Source organism: Oncorhynchus mykiss, chromosome 6 (genome assembly GCF_057628025.1).
Source record: "Oncorhynchus mykiss isolate SJ-2025 chromosome 6, ASM5762802v1, whole genome shotgun sequence".
Classification (NCBI taxonomy): domain Eukaryota; kingdom Metazoa; phylum Chordata; class Actinopteri; order Salmoniformes; family Salmonidae; genus Oncorhynchus; species Oncorhynchus mykiss.
The window spans coordinates 6,614,356-6,632,727 of NC_143027.1; the positions used below are offsets into that span (position 1 = coordinate 6,614,356).

At 42.2% G+C, this 18,372-nt stretch overlaps 1 protein-coding gene across 1 annotated transcript; it reads right to left on the reverse strand.

Moving 5' to 3' along the window:
• Window positions 1-14,650: 14,650 nt before the first annotated feature.
• On the reverse strand, window positions 14,651-15,914 carry LOC149982720 (uncharacterized). Its single transcript, XM_090236895.1, has 2 exons — window positions 15,832-15,914; window positions 14,651-15,536 (listed from the first exon to the last, which is right to left on the reverse strand). Exons 1-2 carry the CDS (start codon window positions 15,912-15,914, stop codon window positions 14,651-14,653), a joined length of 969 nt encoding a protein of 322 aa, XP_090093021.1.
• Window positions 15,915-18,372: the final 2,458 nt, after the last annotated feature.

Sequence of the window (18,372 nt, forward strand, 5' to 3'; positions counted from 1 at the left end):
GGTGACCAGGGATGTTCTCTGTTTAGTGAGTCCTCCAGATCAGAGGCAGTAGGGGTGACCAGGGATGTTCTCTGTTTAGTGAGTCCTCCAGATCAGAGGCAGTAGGGGTGACTAGGGATGTTCTCTGTTTAGTGAGTCCTCCAGATCAGAGGCAGTAGGGGTGACCAGGGATGTTCTCTGTTTAGTGAGTCCTCCAGATCAGAGGCAGTAGGGGTGACCAGGGATGTTCTCTGTTTAGTGAGTCCTCCAGATCAGAGGCAGTAGGGGTGACCAGGGATGTTCTCTTGATAATTGTGTAAATTGGACCATTTTCCTGTCAAAATGTAACAAGTACTTTTTGATGTCAGGGAAAATGTGTGGAGTAAAAAGTACATTATTTTCTTTAGGAATGTAGTGAAGTAAAAGTAAAAGTTGGCAACAATATAACTAGTAAAATACAGTACAGATACAAAAACGACTTAAGAAGTACTTTAAAGTAGTTTTACTTAAGTACTTTACACCACTGGCTATCTTCAATAAATGAATGCTAGAACATTGGTAGCCAGGATTAGCTGTTTGTATCTAGTCTCTTAATAATTGCATAACGGTGCAAGTTAGACACATGTTGTCTTTTGTTTACATGTGAGCATGTCTTTTTCTGTCGGTCCTGTCAATGTTGAGTGATCACACATGCCTCAGCACACATAGGAGGTTACTTTGCCTGCTTGTAAATGTGGGCTAAAAGTGGGGATGTTTCATATTATTTCAGATCATCTTAACTCCCCACCACCAATGAACCATTTATTTTATTACAGAAAACCACTGAACCACCACTGCAATATAGACCTACACTAAGAACAAGGTGCTTTCTACAACCTAAAAGGATTATTCCGCTGTCCCCATAGGAGAACCCTTTTTGGTTCCAGGTAGAACCCCTTCTGTGCCGAGGTAGAACACTTTTGGGCTCCATTCCACAGAGGGTTCTACCTGGAACCAAAAAAGATTTTCCTTTGGTGACAGCCAAGAACCCTGTTGGAACCCCTTTTTAGAAGAGTGTCCTCAACAAGTTCAACCTGTTAAGTTTACACCATTTCATTCTGTCCTCAAACTGCTGATTGGTATTCAAGATAACATGCAACATAGCACCACCACCGTTGAAGGTTTTCATCAACCTCTTAAATAGCAGTGTTCCAAGATCCTCCACCAGGGGTGACTGTAGTATCCTCAAACGGACAGAAAGGAGACACTAGAGGGCCCCCACACTCATTTTAGATCCCAAGGGGTCTTTATTTTCATACTGGATGTTCTCAACCTCATCACTATCTCCTTTGTCATCTTCCATTCATGGCATTTCAACATTAAAACAGAGGGGCACATCACACTCATGTATTTTTTTGGAACTCAAACCACACACACACACAATTATAGCATCTTGTTTACATTTCTCACATTGTAGGCACCCAGCTGAGGCCCTGGATGGACCATATTGCAATGAGATGGGCACAGGGGTATGTACAGTTGATGACGGGAGTTTACATACACCTTAGCCAAATACATTTAAACAGAGTTTTTCACAATTCCTGACATTTAATCCAAGTAAAGATTCCCTGTCTTGGGTCAGTTAGGATCACCACTTTCTTTTAAGAATGTGAAATGTCCGAATAATAGGACAGAGAATGATTTATTTCAGCTTTTATTTATTTCATCACATTCCTAGTGGGTCATAAGTTTACATACACTCAATTAGTATTTGGTAGCATTCCCTTTAAATTGTTTAACTTGGGTCAAACGTTTCAGGTAGCCTTCCACAAGCTTCCCACAATACATGTGGTGAATTTTAGAACAGTTCTCTTTATGTTTTATCAGACCAGAGGACATTTCTCCAAAAAGTACAATCTTTGTCTACATGTGCAGTTGCAAACCGTTGTCTGGCTTTTCTATGGTGGTTTTGGAGCAGTGGCTTCTTCCTTGCTGAGGGCCTTTCAGGTTATGTCGATATAGGACTCGTTTTACTGTGGATAAAGATATTTCTGTACCTGTTTCCTCCAGCTACGTCACAAGGTCCTTTGCTGTTGTTCTGGGATTGATTTGCACTTTTTGTTTTGCACCAACGTATGTTCATCTCTAGGAGACAGAGCACGTCTCCTTCCTGAGTGGTATGACAGCTGCGTGGTCCCATGGTGTTTATACTTGTGTACTATTGTTTGTACAGGTGAATGTGGTACCTTCAGGCATTTGGAACTTGCTCCTAAGGATGGACCAGACTTGTGGAGGTCTACAATTTTTTTTCTGAGGTCTTGGCTGATTTCTTTCAATTTTCCCATGACGTCAAGCAAAGAGGCACTGAGTTTTAAGGTAGGCCTTGAAATACATCCACAGGTACACATCCAATTGCCTCAAATTATGTCAATTAGCCTATCGGAAGCTTCTAAAGCCATGACATCTTTTTCTGGAATTTTCCAAGCTGTTTAAATACACATTCAACTTAGTTTATGTAAACTTCTGACCCACTGAAATTGTGATACAGTTAATCATAAGTGAAATAATCTGTCGGTACACTTTTTGGGGAAAAATAACTTGTTTCATGAACAAAGTAGATGTCCTAAACGACTTGCCAAAACTATAGTTTGTTAACAAGAAATGTGTGGAGTGGTTGAAAAATGAGTTTTAATGACTCCAACCTAAGTGTATGTAAACTTGCGACTTCAACTGTATGTCCAGTCCTTTCTAGTGTGGCGGCAAATGAATTGAACAGGAGAAGAGGATGAGGTTGGTGGTGGAGGAAGAGCAGTGGGGGTGGTGGGTAGAACAGCTGCAGTGACGTTGATTGGTTGATCTGGCTCATCACTTGTCGACTAAAAGAAAGAAAGATTTAGACATTTGTTGGACATTGCCATAGTTCAACAGCTGAAAAGCCTTCATTAACATACTCCCAGAGATAGAAAGACATCCAGTATTCACTGAATGAAGGAGCCTATTTACAATTTCATTCATCAATTAAATAAATGATATTATAGTACATTCAATGACGTTATTATTGTGGACTATAGGCTACTCCTGTATCTACCTTCTACAATACCCTTATCATTGAATGAAGCAGCATACCTATCCCCATTTATAATGGTAGATGTGATGATGGTAGGTGATGGTAGGTGTTGTAGGTGGTGTGGTAGGGATGGTAGGTATGATGATGGTAGGTGTGGTGATGGTAGGGAAGGTAGGTGTGGTGATGGTAGGGATGGTAGGTATGATGATGGTAGGTGTGATGGTAGGGAAGGTAGGTGTGGTGATGGTAGGGATGGTGATTGTAAGTGTAGTGATTGTAGGTGTGGTGATCGTAGGGATGGTAGGTGTAATGATGGTAGGTTTGGTGATGGTAAGTGTAGTGATTGTAGGTGTGGTGATGGTAGGTGTGGTGAAGGTAGATATGGTAGGTGTGGTTATGGTAGATGTGATAATGTTAGGTGATGGAAGGTGTGGTGATGGCAGGTGTATAGATGGTAGGTGTGGTGAAGTAATTATGGTATGGTATTTGTGGTGATGGTAGGTGTGATAGGTGTGGTGGTTGTAGGTATTGTAAGTGTGGTGATTGTAGGTGTGACAGGTGTGGTGATGGTAGGTGTGTGGATGGTAGGTATGGTGGGTGGGGTGATGGTAGGTGTAATGATGGTAAGGATGGTAGGTGTGGTGAAGGTAGGTATGGTAGGTGAGATAGTAGGTGTAATGATGGTAGGTGTGGTGATGGTAGGTGTGATGTAAAAATCTAATCAAATCCAATTTATTTGTCACATACACATGGTTAGCAGATGTTAATGCGAGTGTAGCGAAATGCTTGTGCTTCTAGTTCCGACAATGCAGCAATAACCAACAAGTAATCTAGCTAACAATTCCAAAACTACTACCTTATAGACACAAGTGTAAGGGGATAAAGAATATGGACATAAAGATATATGAATGAGTGATGGTACAGAGCGGCATAAGCAAGATACAGTAGATGGTATTGAGTGCAGTATATACATATGAGATGAGTATATAAACAAAGTGGCATAGTTAAAGTGGCTAGTGATACATGTATTACATAAAGATGCAGTAGATTATATAGAGTACAGTATATACACATACATATGAGATGAATAGTGTAGGGTATGTAAACATTATATTAGGTAGCATTGTTTAAAGTGGCTAGTGATATATTTTACATAATTTCCCATTATTAAAGTGGCTGGAGTTGAGTCAGTGTGTTGGCAGCAGCCACTCAATGTTAGTGGTGGCTGTTTAACAGTCTGATGGCCTTGAGATAGAAGCTGTTTTTCAGTCTCTCGGTCCCAGCTTTGATGCACTTGTACTGACCTCGCCTTCTGGATGATAGCGGGGTGAATAGGCAGTGGCTCGGGTGGTTGTTGTCCTTGATGATCTTTATGGCCTTCCTGTGACATCGGGTGGTGTAGGTGTCCTGGAGGGCAGGTAGTTTGCCCCCGGTGATGCGTTGTGCAGACCTCACTACCCTCTGGAGAGCCTTACGGTTGTGGGCGGAGCAGTTGCCGTACCAGGCGGTGATACAGCCCGACAGGATGCTCTCGATTGTGCATCTGTAGAAGTTTGTGAGTGCTTTTGGTGACAAGCCGAATTTCTTCAGCCTCCTGAGGTTGAAGAGGCGCTGCTGCGCCTTCATCACGATGCTGTCTGTGTGGGTGGACCAATTCAGTTTGTCTGTGATGTGTACGCCAAGGAACTTAAAACTTACTACCCTCTCCACTACTGTTCCATCGATGTGGATACGGGGGTGTTCCCTCTGCTGTTTCCTGAAGTCCACAATCATCTCCTTAGTTTTGTTGACGTTGAGTGTGAGGTTATTTTCCTGACACCACACTCCGAGGGCACTCACCTCCTCCCTGTAGGCCGTCTCGTCGTTGTTGGTAATCAAGCCTACCACTGTTGTGTCGTCCGCAAACTTGATGATTGAGTTGGAGGCGTGCGTGGCCACGCAGTCGTGGGTGAACAGGGAGTACAGGAGAGGGCTCAGAACGCACCCTTGTGGGGCCCCAGTGTTGAGGATCAGCGGGGTGGAGATGTTGTTGCCTACCCTCACCACCTGGGGGCGGCCCGTCAGGAAGTCCAGTACCCAGTTGCACAGGGCGGGGTCGAGACCCAGGGTTTGGAGGGCACTATGGTGTTAAATGCCGAGCTGTAGTCGATGAACAGCATTCTCACATAGGTATTCCTCTTGTCCAGATGGGTTAGGGAAGTGTGCAGTGTGGTTGAGATTGCATCATCTATGGACCTATTTGGGCGGTAAGCAAATTGGAGTGGGTCTAGGGTGTCAGGTAGGGTGGAGGTGATATGGTCCTTGACTAGTCTCTCAAAGCACTTCATGATGACGGAAGTGAGTGCTACGGGGCGGTAGTCGTTTAGCTCAGTTACCTTAGCTTTCTTGGGAACAGGAACAATGGTGGCCCTCTTGAAGCATGTGGGAACAACAGACTGGGATAGGGATTGATTGAATATGTCCGTAAACACATCAGCCAGCTGGTCTGCGCATGCTCTGAGGGTGCGGCTGGGGATGCCGTCTGGGCCTGCAGCCTTGCGAGGGTTGACACGTTTAAATGTTTTCCTCACGTCGGCTGCAGTGAAGGAGAGTCCGCATGTTTTAGTTGCGGGCCGTGTCAGTGGCACTGTATTGTCGTCAAAGCGGGCAAAAAAGTTATTTAGTCTGCCTGGGAGCAAGACATCCTGGTCCGTGACGGGGCTGGTTTTCTTTTTGTAATCCGTGATTGACTGTAGACCCTGCCACTTACCTCTTGTGTCTGAGCCGTTGAATTGAGATTCTACCTTGTCTCTATACTGACGCTTAGCTTGTTTGATTGCCTTGCAGAGGGAATAGTTACACTGTTTGTATTCGGTCATGTTTCCGGTCACCTTGCCCTGATTAAAAGCAGTGGTTCGCGCTTTCAGTTTCACGCGAATGCTGCCATCAATCCACGGTTTCTGGTTTGGGAATGTTTTAATCGTTGCTATGGGAACGACATCTTCAACGCACGTTCTAATGAACTCGCTCACCGAATCAGCGTATTCGTCAATGTTGTTGTCTGACGCAATACGAAACATATCCCAGTCCACGTGATGGAAGCAGTCTTGGAGTGTGGAATCAGATTGGTCGGACCAGCGTTGAACAGACCTCAGCGCGGGAGCTTCTTGTTTTAGTTTCTGTCTGTAGGCAGGGATCAACAGAGTCGTGGTCAGCTTTTCCGAAAGGAGAGCGGGGCAGGGCCTTATATGCGTCGCGGAAGTTAGAATAGTAATGATCCAAGGTTTTTCCAGCCCTGGTTGCGCAATCGATATGCTGATAACATTTAGGGAGTCTTGTTTTTTCAGATTAGCCTTGTTAAAATCCCCAGCTACAATGAATGCAGCCTCCGGATATATGGATTCCAGTTTGCAAAGAGTCAAATAAAGTTTGTTCAAAGCCATCGATGTGTCTGCTTGAGGGGGAATATATACTGTGATTATAATCGAAGAGAATTCCCTTGGTAGATAATGCGGTCGACATTTGATTGTGAGGAATTCTAAATCAGGTGAACAGAAGGACTTGAGTTCCTGTATGTTGTTGTGGCCACACCACGTCACGTTAACCATGAAGCATACGCCCCCGCCCCTCTTCTTACCAGAAAGATGTTTGTTTCTGTCGGCGCGATGCGTGGAGAAACCAGCTGGCTGCACCGACTCCGATAGCGTCTCTCCAGTGAGCCATGTTTCCGTGAAGCGAAGAACGTTACAGTCTCTGATGTCCCTCTGGAATGCTACCGTTGCTCGGATTTCATCAACCTTGTTGTCAAGAGACTGGACATTGGCGAGAAGAATGCTAGGGAGTGGTGCACGATGTGCCCGTCTCCGGAGTCTGACCAGAAGACCGCCTCGTTTCCCTCTTTTACGAAGTTGTTTTTTTTGGGTCGCCGGCTGGGATCCATTCCGTTGTCCTGGGTGAAAGGCAGAACACAGGATCCGCTTCGCGAAAGTCATATTCTTGGTCGTACTGATGGTTAGTTGACGCTGCTCTTATGTTCAGTAGTTCTTCTCGACTGTATGTAATGAAACCTAAGATGACCTGGGGTACTAATGTAAGAAATAACACGTAAAAAAAAAAAAAAACTGCATAGTTTCCTAGGAACGCGAAGCGAGGCGGCCATCTCTGTCGGCTCCGGAAAACTATTGGGTGTAACAGCTGTGTTAGGTAAGTGTGATAGTTGTGGTAAGTAGGTGTAGTAGATGTGGTAGGTAGGTAGGTAGGTGGGTTTGGAGGGTGTGGTAATGGTAGGTGAGGTAGCTGTGGTGATGGTTGGTTTGGTGAAGGTAGGTATGGTAGGTGTGATGATGGTAGGTGTGGTAGGTTTGGTGATGGTAGGTGTGAGAGATGAGGTGATGGTAGGTATGTTACTTGTGGTGGTAGGTGTGGTGATGATAGGTGTGGTGGTTGTGGTAGGTAGTTGTGGTAGATGTGGTAGGTAGGTTTGGTGATGGTAGGTGTGGTGATGGTAGCTGTGGTATGTTTGGTGAAAGTAGATGTGATAGTTGTGGTATTTGTTGATTGTAGATGTGTTGATGGTAGGTGTGATAGTTGTGGTAGGTCGATGTGGTAGTTGTGGTAGGTTGGTGTGGTAGTTGTGGTAGATAGGTATGGATGTTATGGTACGTAGGTGTGGAAGTTGTGTTAGGTAGGTTTGGTGATGGTAGGTTTTGTAGTTGTGGTGATGGTAGTTGCGGTAGGTGTGGTGATGGTGGGTGTGGTAGTTGTGATAGGTTGGTGTAGTAGTTGTGGTACGTACGTGTGGTAGTTTTGGTAGGTAAGTGTGGTAGTTGTGATACATAGGGGTGGTATTTGTGGTAGGTAGGTGTTGTGGTAGGTAGGTTTGGTAGATTTGGTACGTAGGCCTGGTAGTTATGGTAGGTAGGTGTGGTAGTTGTGGTAGTTAGGTGTGGTAGTTGTGGTGATTAGGCTTGGGCGGTATCCAGATTTTCATATTGTCATACCATCCTTCTCTCATACCGGGATTTACAGTATTACCGGCATAGCACATGAGGGGGTGCTAAAAACACAAGAAAAACCTATTGCCCTCTATTTCCAGAATGCTAACAAATTAGCACAAACTGATAGCAAATTCCCATAGACGCTGTTAGCTAAATGCTAACAACTGAAAACAAACACACTAATTGCAAAGCAGTGGAGGCTGCTGAGGGGAAGACAGCTCATAATAATGTCTGGAATGAAGTCAATTGAGTGGTATCAAACACATGGAAACCACATCTTTAATGTGGTTGAACCCACTCCATTGACTATGAGCCGTCGTCTCCTCAGCAGCTTCCACTGTTGCAAAGAAAGGCAAATCCAGCTCATAAAGTGATGTAAGGGATAATCAACGAGGGACTATGAGTTCTATGGTAAATAATGAACACTGTGGAACTGACCTTCCATGGACTTGCATTATTTTCCAGAGAACCAAAAAGCCCTGAGTTGATTATCCCTTTTATACCATGGATATAATTTAACACATTTGCCGGTAGAAATGTGTTCAACATCCATTGAAGTAGCTAGCAAGTTTACTAGATAGCAACAGTAGTTGCCTTGGTAACAAACAGACATACTTGCTAGTTTAGATAACCAAACCATCAGTCCTAGCTTGCTATTATGAAAACCTAATTCAACAACACCAATAATGTTTTCAATTTGACATGTCCAAACGTAATTACCGTGGATTGGAGGGAAGAGGTCTGTGAACCAATATCAGTTTGTTGTATTCATAAAAGTAATATGGGGTGGAAGATACTGAAGTTTTAGGGAAGCATTTTTCAGGTAAAGTCAATTCAAATTAATTTAATAAAAATTGAAAGTAAGTTTTATAGTGGGATGAGGTTCCTGAACCAATGACAGTTGTTTGTATTCATTAAAGTAATATGGGGTGGAAGCTATTGGCGTTTTAAGAAAGTATCTTTAATGTAAAGTCAATTTAAGTTGGTAGAATATCACCAAAGTCAAGAAATACAAAAGCAATTGATATTGATTGGAGGGATGAGGTCCCTGAACCAATCACAGTTGATTGTATTCATGAAAGTTATATGGAGGGGAAGATATTGATGTTTTTTTGAAGAACTTTTATGTAAAGTGATTTATTTTACATTTTGTAGATTTTAGAGAAGTAAAAGAAAATGTAACTAATTGCATTTGAGAAAAGAGGTCTCTTAACAGTGTCAAATTTGTTTGAGATCTCTATGTCATGTCGTTGAGAAGGTATTGATATTTTTCATTTACAGGCAATTGTATGCGATGCAGTTTTAAGACGGTTCCTTAACCCTCTGAGCAGAGGATGGCACATTTTTAGCTACATTTCACCTCCAAAAAGTGATTATGACACCGAATGGTAAAAACAAGGGGTTTAACTTATTCACTATCATCAGCTGATTTAGAATATTAGATTTATATATGTTTTTTAATTTATTTAACTAGTTCAGTCAGTTAAGAACAAATTCTTATTTACAACAACTACCTAGGAACAGTAGGTTAACTGCCTTATCCAGTTGTCTTGAAAGCAGCATAAATCCAGAGAATGACAGACTTTGATGCCAAACCGCCACTACACCTTCCTGTTCAAGTGAGCACAGCACAACAAGGTGTCCAAAAATGTATTGAATGCTGCTCTATAAATGATGTAATATGCCAGGGAGATATGTATACTGTATCTAAGAAAGTAATACTAAGTGTATTTTGTGTAGTAAGCTGTTAGTAGCCCATGTGCCTCACCCTAATAATGTTGTCCCTTTCCCCTCTCATAACTTAGCCTACTGCTCTGACTTGGTGGTGCACATGTAGACTATAGCCTGTTTTAGAGAAATGTAATCATCAAATATTGTAAGAGCTTTCATTGTCTGCTTATATGCAGTTATGACTTGGTGTACAGGGAGAATACTGTAAGAATGGCCCATGTTCAAAATTCTGTCGCTGTACATTTCAAAAGTGCTGAACAAATAGTTATATTGACGACGTTCATCCTAGCTCTCTCATTGTCTTAATCTAAATTACAGATATCCTGTAGTCCACTCGTTGTCCCCTTGTGCCATAGTTTGTACATCTCAATTGTCAGTAGAAACCATATTTGTTTAAGCAAGTCAGCCATATCAGCTATGTTTTTTAAAAAGGATTCTCTCCATGGTGCTGAAAAGAAAGCTCTGCTATTGGGACAGCTTCATGTCGACCCTAACAGTTTGTGGGCACCGTTTGTTAAAGTTATAGTGCAATTAATGTATTGTTTAGTGTTGTGTTGTGTAGTGGCTTTGCTGGCATTCATCTAAAACATTTTGGGGGAGTTTTCCCCACCAAGATGTACATGCTGCAATCACCACTGGGTGGGTGAATTATAACACACCAACCCTGTTACCTATAGATAGACAGTCTAGACATGTTTAAACTATTTACATGTGTTTGGTAAGCTTGCATTCCATTCCCCCTGTCACATGGGGATCTATGGTTGATTCTAGATGAAATAGTCAACTCTGTTACAGTCAACCCTGTCACTTTATTTGGCACTTAATAGGCACTTACTATAGTATGTATTTGTTACTTTGAGATGGAAAACATGTTTTATATTAAGTTGAACATGTGCTTTTTATGACAGAATGTTAGAATTAGGTGAAATATAAAGTTACACTCCCCAAAAGGTACTCAATTGGTGGAATGACCCGAGTACTGAACTGGAGGTGGGAGAGCTAACGATGCGTCTACTGTTGCTCTCTCCTCAGACTCTTAGAGAAGCTATTTCAATCTGATATTTCTCCTATGGTCTAAAATAGATGTGTATAGAGGACTCCTCTCTAATATAACATGTCACACATTGTATCAAACTGATGGAATGTTAGGTGTCTCATTGAAAGTCTAACATCTACCATGACTACTGGATGTTTCAATTCTAATAAATAACAAAACAATCCACACCGTAACAACAATATTGCTTTTTTACTAAATGCTTTAATTAAAGAATAAAACTTTGCAAACAAAAATGACATCATCAAACATCACTGGCCTGACTTGAGCAGCTCTGCCCGGGGATGGAGCCAGCAACTTAGCTGCTACCGGTCCGGTCCAGGCTACCTGCAGACCTCCTCCCAGACCTCCTTTTCAGCACCTCCCCTTAACAGGAGAGGTGGTGGAAATGATGAGAGTTGCATTCAACTTGAATAAAGATGAGAAACTCTGGTCTGTGGAGCCACTGGTCTGAGGGGAGGACTTCTGTTGAAACCATTTCCATTTTTGGGATATTTTCTAGGACTGTAGAGGTGGTAAGCAGAGATGAATTTAACTAGGATACAGATGAGAGTCTCTGTTCTTGGGAGGAGGGTCACTGACCTTCGATGGTTTGTTGCCTGATAAAGAGGATACTTGCTGGCTTGAGGAGACTATAATGTTTTGAGGAAGAAATGTGGCTCGATGACTTAAAGAGGAGGAGGAATTATTGGGCGACACTTTTAATTACCAACGTAACCTCAGTGGAACTGTGGCTTCATCGAGTTCCAGCTCTAGGCAGACAGCACGTCAGGAAGGCTGTAAGACATCACAGAGACAGGTAAGTATCTATATATTTACATGTGTGATGCATGTACACTAAACCCTCACAGTTGGATAATGTCACTTTTTAAAGTGATGACATGTATATTAACAGTGTAAAACATGAATAGATGTTTAAACATTCTTTACCCAATCCTTATTTTCTTCCAGATGCTTGGCTTTTTCTTGTTCTTGGAGATTGGCTCTGATGTTTCAACCTCTTCTGGAGCGTCTAGCTGCTGGCAGTCTGACCCCCCCATCTCCTCTTTTTTCTTTACCTCTAAAATCTTCTCTCTCTCTCTGATTAAAGCTAAATGGCCTTCAATGGCTCTCTTTCTCTGCTCCTCTCTCTCTTCCTCTCTCTGCCTCTCCTCCTCTCTTAGTCTCAACATTTCTTTCTGTGTAGCAATTTCAATCTCTCGTTTTTTATCCTGCTCCTCTTGTTGTCTTGCCCTCTCCTGTTTTCTTTCCATCTCCAGCCGTCTTTCCTCCTTCTCCCTCCTGATTTGTTGTCCTCTTTCTATGTGTTCTCGTTCCCCCTTCAACACTTCTAACCTCCTCTCTTTACGCCTATTGAAGACTTCCCGTGCTTTTGCTTTAACATTAACTACTACATGTTTCTTCATGCTTACTTCCTTTCCTCTCTCTTCTCTTTCCCTGTACTCTTCCTCTGCTTCCTTAATCACTTCCTGCTTTTCTTCCATCTCTCTCTCCTGTTCTATCTCCAGTTCATTCTGTCCCTCAATTTCCCTCAAAATATTTTTCTGCCCTTCCTTTCTTCTTCCTGCTTCCTCCCTTTCTCTCATAATCATCTTTTCTTTCTCCATCTCTTTCTGTTGCTGATCTTTTAATTCCATCTCTCTCTGATTGTCATTGTCTTTCTCCCTTTCTTTCTCCTTCTCCATTTGTTTCTGTCTCTCCTCTTGTTGTTGTCGTCTGTGTATCTCTTCTATCTCTCTCTGTCTCTTGTTCTCCCTCTCTCTTCCCTCCTTCTCCATGTCAATTTGCTTCTGTTTCCATATATTTTCTTCTTCTTGATCTCTCTCAAACATTATCTTTCTCTCCTCTTGTTGTTGTCGTCTTTCTTTCTCTCCCATCTCTCTCTGTCTCTCTTTCTCTTCGATCGCTCTCTGTCTCTCTTCTTCTCTTTCTTCCTCTTCCATCTCTATTTGCTTCTGTTTACATCTTTCTTCTTCATACTCTCTTTCAATCTCTCTCTGTCTCTCTTCTCTTTCTTTCTCTTCCATCTCTATTTTCTTCTGTTTACATCTTTCTTCTTCATTCTCTCTTTCAATCTCTTTCTGTCTCTCTTCTTCTCTTTCGATATGTTTTTGTCTCTTTTCCATTATCTTTCTTTTGATCTCTCTCTGTCTCTCTTTCTCCCTCTCTCTTTCTTCCTCTTCCATCTCTATTTGCTTCTGTTTACATCTTTCTTCTTCAATCTCTCTTTCAATCTCTCTCTGTCTCTCTTCTTCTCTTTCCATAATTTTCTGTCTCTTCTCCATTCTCCTTCTTTTGATCTCTCTCTGTCTCTCTTTCTCCCTTTCTCGTTCTTCCTCTTCCATCTCTATTTGCTTCTGTTTACATCTTTCTTCTTCAATCTCTCTTTCAATCTCTCTCTGTCTCTCTTCTTCTCTTTCCATAATTTTCTGTCTCTTCTCCATTCTCTTCCTTTTTATCTGTCTCTGTCTCTCTTTCTCCCTCTCTCTTTCTTCATCTTCCATCTCTATGTGCTTCTGTTTGCGTCTCTCCTCTTCTTCTTCTTTCTCTAGCTCCTTCTTCTCATCTTCTTCTTGTCTCTGTTTTGGTATTTTCTCCATTCTCTTTCTTTCTACCTCTTTCTGTTTGTTGTGCTCACCCTCCATCTTCTCCTCCATGTCCATTTGGTTCTGTTTCCATTTATATTTGTCTGTTTCCATATTTTCTAATTCTATCTGCTGTTCCTTGATTTTCTTGAAGACTTCCTCCAATTCAGACGTCTTTTTGTCATTGATGAGGGCTGTCTCCATCTCCATCTCTCTCTCCACTCTATTTTTCATCTCCTCTTCACTTCGTCTCCAATCATTTTCTCTCTCTCTGTCTCTATCAAATGGTCTCTCTGGTTCAGTCTCGTCTTTCAATCTAATCTCTTCTTTCATTCTCACAACCTCTCTGTCTAACACTAGTACATTTTGGTTAACCTGTTTCACTCTCTCATTCTGTCTTCTAAACGCTTCTTTCGCTCTTTCAAATTTGATTTTGTATTGAATCTCTTTTGTTGTCATATCTTCTTTCAGTCTCTCAACCTCTCTCTCTAACTCTTTTACCTTTTCGTTGACCAGTTTGACTTTCTCATTCTCTGCAATACGCATGTCTCTTTCTCTTTCAAATATGATTTCCTTCTCAATCTCTTTCAATCTCTCAATCTCTCGTTCTAACGCTTTTATCGTTTCTTCTGCCTGTTCCACTTTCTTCTTCATTTCTTGACTTTCCAATTCTGCTTTTCTCTCACTTTCCATCTCCCTTTCTCTCTCTTGTTCCCTCTCTCTTTCCCTCTCGCTTCCTGTCTCAATAGGTTTGTTGTTCCAGGCCAGTCTTGGTCGCTGATCCTCCATGACTTTCTGCCATAGCCTCAATCTCTCAATCTCTTGCTTCATTTTAAAAGGTAAAATTAGTGATAATCTATTACCAAGACATACTTTCAAAGGATTTGCAGAGAACGATACACAGAAATATAACCTAGAGCTAGGTAATTGAATCAAACACTGGACAACATCAATAGCAGGGTCATGTTGATCAATTCATCTGGACAATTCATTGTCAATTAATGTATTGACATGGCTTGAAAAAATTATGAGACATTTTATGGAATCAATTATGTCCAAAATGTGTTCAAATACAAACACACAACCTTCTTGCCCATTCAGTTAGGGGTTTGAGAAATTCCTGTTACAATTTGTGTGATGTTACAACAATGTTGCCTCTGATGTTTATGCTTGTAGAAATTACTCCTACAGATGATGTTTCACTAATGCAGCTATTTACAACCTGCACAGATACAGTCAACAACAACAACAGGAATGACGTTAATAAGGAAGTGGATATTCAACCGGCAGAAGAAAGGCATAGGGGTTGAGATAAATGATGGTTAGGTTCAGGACCCAGGGTTGGGTTAAGGTAAAGGTTAGGTATAGTTTCAGTGAGGTTAAGGTAAGGGTTAAGGAAAGGAATGAAAGTTAACATTGGGTTAGCGTACCGCTGTCTGCCACTATTCATTTTCAGCTGGGTAAATATACACTGCCTTTTAATAATAACAATGACATGTCTTACGTGGGCCAGTTGTAGGTCCACCATCAGTAGATCCAGCAGTTGGTTGAGTCTGTGGATCTCCTGCAGTTTTCTCTGGTGCTCCATTGCTTCTGTGGCTCTCTCTGCTTCCCTCTGTCTCTCTGCTTCTCTCTGTCTCTCTGCCTCCCTCTGTCTCTCTGCTTCCCTCTCTCTCTCTGCCTCCCTCTGTCTCTCTGCTTCTCTCTGTCTCTTTGCTTCTCTCTGTCTCTCTGCTTCTCTCTGTCTCTCTGCTTCTCTCTGTCTTTCTGCATCTCTCTGGCTCTCTGACTCCCTCTGGCTCTCTGACTCCCTCTGGCTCTCTGCCTCCCTCTGGCTCTCTGCCTCCCTCAGTCTCAGGATCTCAGCCTTCCACTCTTTCAGTATACCCCTTTCTACTCTTCTTCTCCTCCTTTCATCTTTTAAAAGGGCTCTGAGGTGGTCTGTCTCAGACTGTAATTGTTCAATGATCTTGTCCTTCTCCGTTCCACCATTCCTCTTCTTCTTTTCCTCCTCCCAGAGGCACACTTGAAGTCTGCCCATCTCCTTCTTCTGATTTCGGATCGTTTGATCCTTCCCCATCAACTCAAGCATGTGGGCTTCCTTCTCTGTACAGGTCTTCTTCTCTTCTCTCGGGAAGTAAACCTCCATCTCTGCCTGCTTGTAGCTGGGAGCAAAGGAATGTCAACACATTATTTAGGAAGTGAACTCAGACAATTTACTACAATATTAAAATAATAATTTAACTTCTGCTCAATTTAACTGTCTTTAATAACACAAATCACACAACTGTGGCTTACAGTACGTGAATGTGATGAGTTGACTGTCCATGATGGCCAGAGGTGGGTAATGTGTCACTCTGGTCCAGGGCGTTACGTACAGCTTGCAGACACTGAGCCTTCCTTCAGCAAGCCGTACATAATGCCCTGGACCAGAGCTAGGTTATGTGATGAATGACTTACAGACTGTTCCACATGATAGGAGGGGGTAAGAAGACAGTCCCAGTAGGAGACGGAGATCGTCCAGAAGAAGAAGAGGTGTCCATCTCCTCAGAGACTGCAGGAAAGGTCTACAAGTTTTATTTCTGGAAAATAAAGAGATGCCTTCGTTCAGCAACAATGTGTGTTTCTATGTTTCTGTCACTAGATGGTGCCATTGTACACAACATTTACTCACCAGGTCAGTGAATTCAGAAACAGTCTTCAGAGTTGAGTCCTCAAGCTCTAGCCTACAACCCATCATGCATCAGCACAACTAATATAATAATACCTCATCACAACTTCATAATCACAGTACACCTGGATTGTGTTCACAAAGAGTGCTGATCTAGGATCAGGTCGCCTCCTGTCCATCAAAACGTATTCAGTTTAATTTAAAAGACCAAACTGATTATTGATCAACCTTTCTGGCATATGCTGGCTAGACAGTACACAGACAATTCAGATAGTCCGACAGACAGAAGAGTAGATACAGATGGAGTGATTGATAGCAACAGAAATAACGAAGCGGATAGTTAATGTATTGTAAACTTTTGTAAATATTTGACTCACCTCAAATCACACGTGTCAAACCTCCGTTTTAGTGTTGAACCGAATAATATCCTCGGCATTAACTTTCTCTGGTCTGGAGCTGTATTGTTGCGTCATTTGGAACGCTTGAGCGTCATAATCCGTTCACCGCGCCTGCTTGATTGACAGCTAGGGGTTCTCCTGCGCACCAGTGTCCAAAGGTCGATAATGTTTAGCTACTCATAATTGATAAAGTCATTTATAACTATTTTCACTTGACTTTTATTTCGTGTATTTTTGCCTAAGGTTATTTTGAATTCTATGTTGTGTGATTTGTCTTTGTATGGGCCTAAAGTTCAATGAAATACAAACAGCAACCATAGCCTACAAACATTTCCCACAAATACAAATGTGGGTGTTTAGTGAGAACACAAAATAATAACATTACAGCCATAACTGTACAAACAAACATACAACCACAACTCTCTCCCCACTATTTATTGTTTCTGCAGTGAGTATTCACCCCCTTTAGATAATGATGTTGTAATTTATCTACAGAAAAACGTTGTTCTGATCTCAACAAGCAGTAGTAGCAGTTTGCAAATCATAGAGCCAGATGAATGGCTCTTTCACCGATGCAATTCGGTTCCCGAGGTTCAACAAAAAGATCCGTTCAAAAACAGCCGTTCGTTCGTGAACGACACATCACCACACTGTAGTTCTCCACCATTTCGTATCGTGAGCTGGAGGAGCGTTCGTCCAACTTCTCATCCAAGTAAATGGCAGCGGCGCATCATCCATCCGATGAACTCCCAAGGGACTGGGAGGATAGTTCACGATGCAACAAGCGTTTGGGGAGGACATTCATTGTAACGCAATGCCTGTTTTTAAATTCTTGAGGGACTCTTGCTCCAGGGGAAATCTCAGCAGTGATGTCTCTGCTGTGCGTCAGAGGTGGGATCTTTTCCTTCTTCACTATGCTTATTATACTGTACATATCGGTCACATTAATGACATTGCACTCAGGAAAGTTGTCTGTAGGCTATTGGGGAGATGCGCATAGCCCGTTGAGTTGTCACGTTCCAGTCTAAACATGACCTGGGATGTGAGAAGGGAGCTATTCTATAACACATGTAGATGACATGTTGTCTTTATATGTAGATTATATTTTGGTTTTATATTTCATATTTGATTGATGATTAGGCCTATGACTTTTGATTCCACTTTGGCTACCTTGCACCATATTGTCCTCTCTTGCTATATCTTAAACGTTATGTCCTTGTGCAGATCTTCTCTCTAAACAATAGTCATGATAGTTTGAATGAGTTGAGTAAACTACACTGTTGTTAGCTTCTCAGTCTGTACTGTACTGTCCCTGGAAGACTCTCCACATAGTTCACCTAGATCCAGTCCACTTTGTACCACTGGTCAACTAATCATCCAAACCTCTGATTAGTGAATCAGGTGTGCTGGTTGTGGAATTCATGATATGAGCTGGTTAGGGGGAGGACAGGTTTGAGAAGGGAAAGACGAAATTGACTTTTCTGACCAACATCCCATTGACAGCCTGTCTGGCCAAAACTTAAAACGGACTCTAACCTAAACACTAACAATAACCAAACCCTTAAGTATTCAAGTTAGTCTCATCAGTCATCAGACTGTAGTTTCTCCCTATGTGTCCAGTAAACCTCCTCTCATCATGGGTGTGATTCAGCCTGTAGTTTCTCCCTGTATGTCCAGTAAACCTCCTCTCATCATGGGTGTGATTCAGACTGTAGTTTCTCCCTGTGTGTCCAGTAAACCTCCTCTCATCATGGGTGTGATTCAGACTGTAGTTTCTCCCTATGTGTCCAGTAAACCTCCTCTCATCATGGGTGTGATTCAGACTGTAGTTTCTCCCTGTGTGTCCAGTAAAACCTCCTCTCATCATGGGTGGGATTCAGCCTGAAGCTGGAGAGGCCAGTAGCAACCAGCCCGACCACTTTATTACTAGTT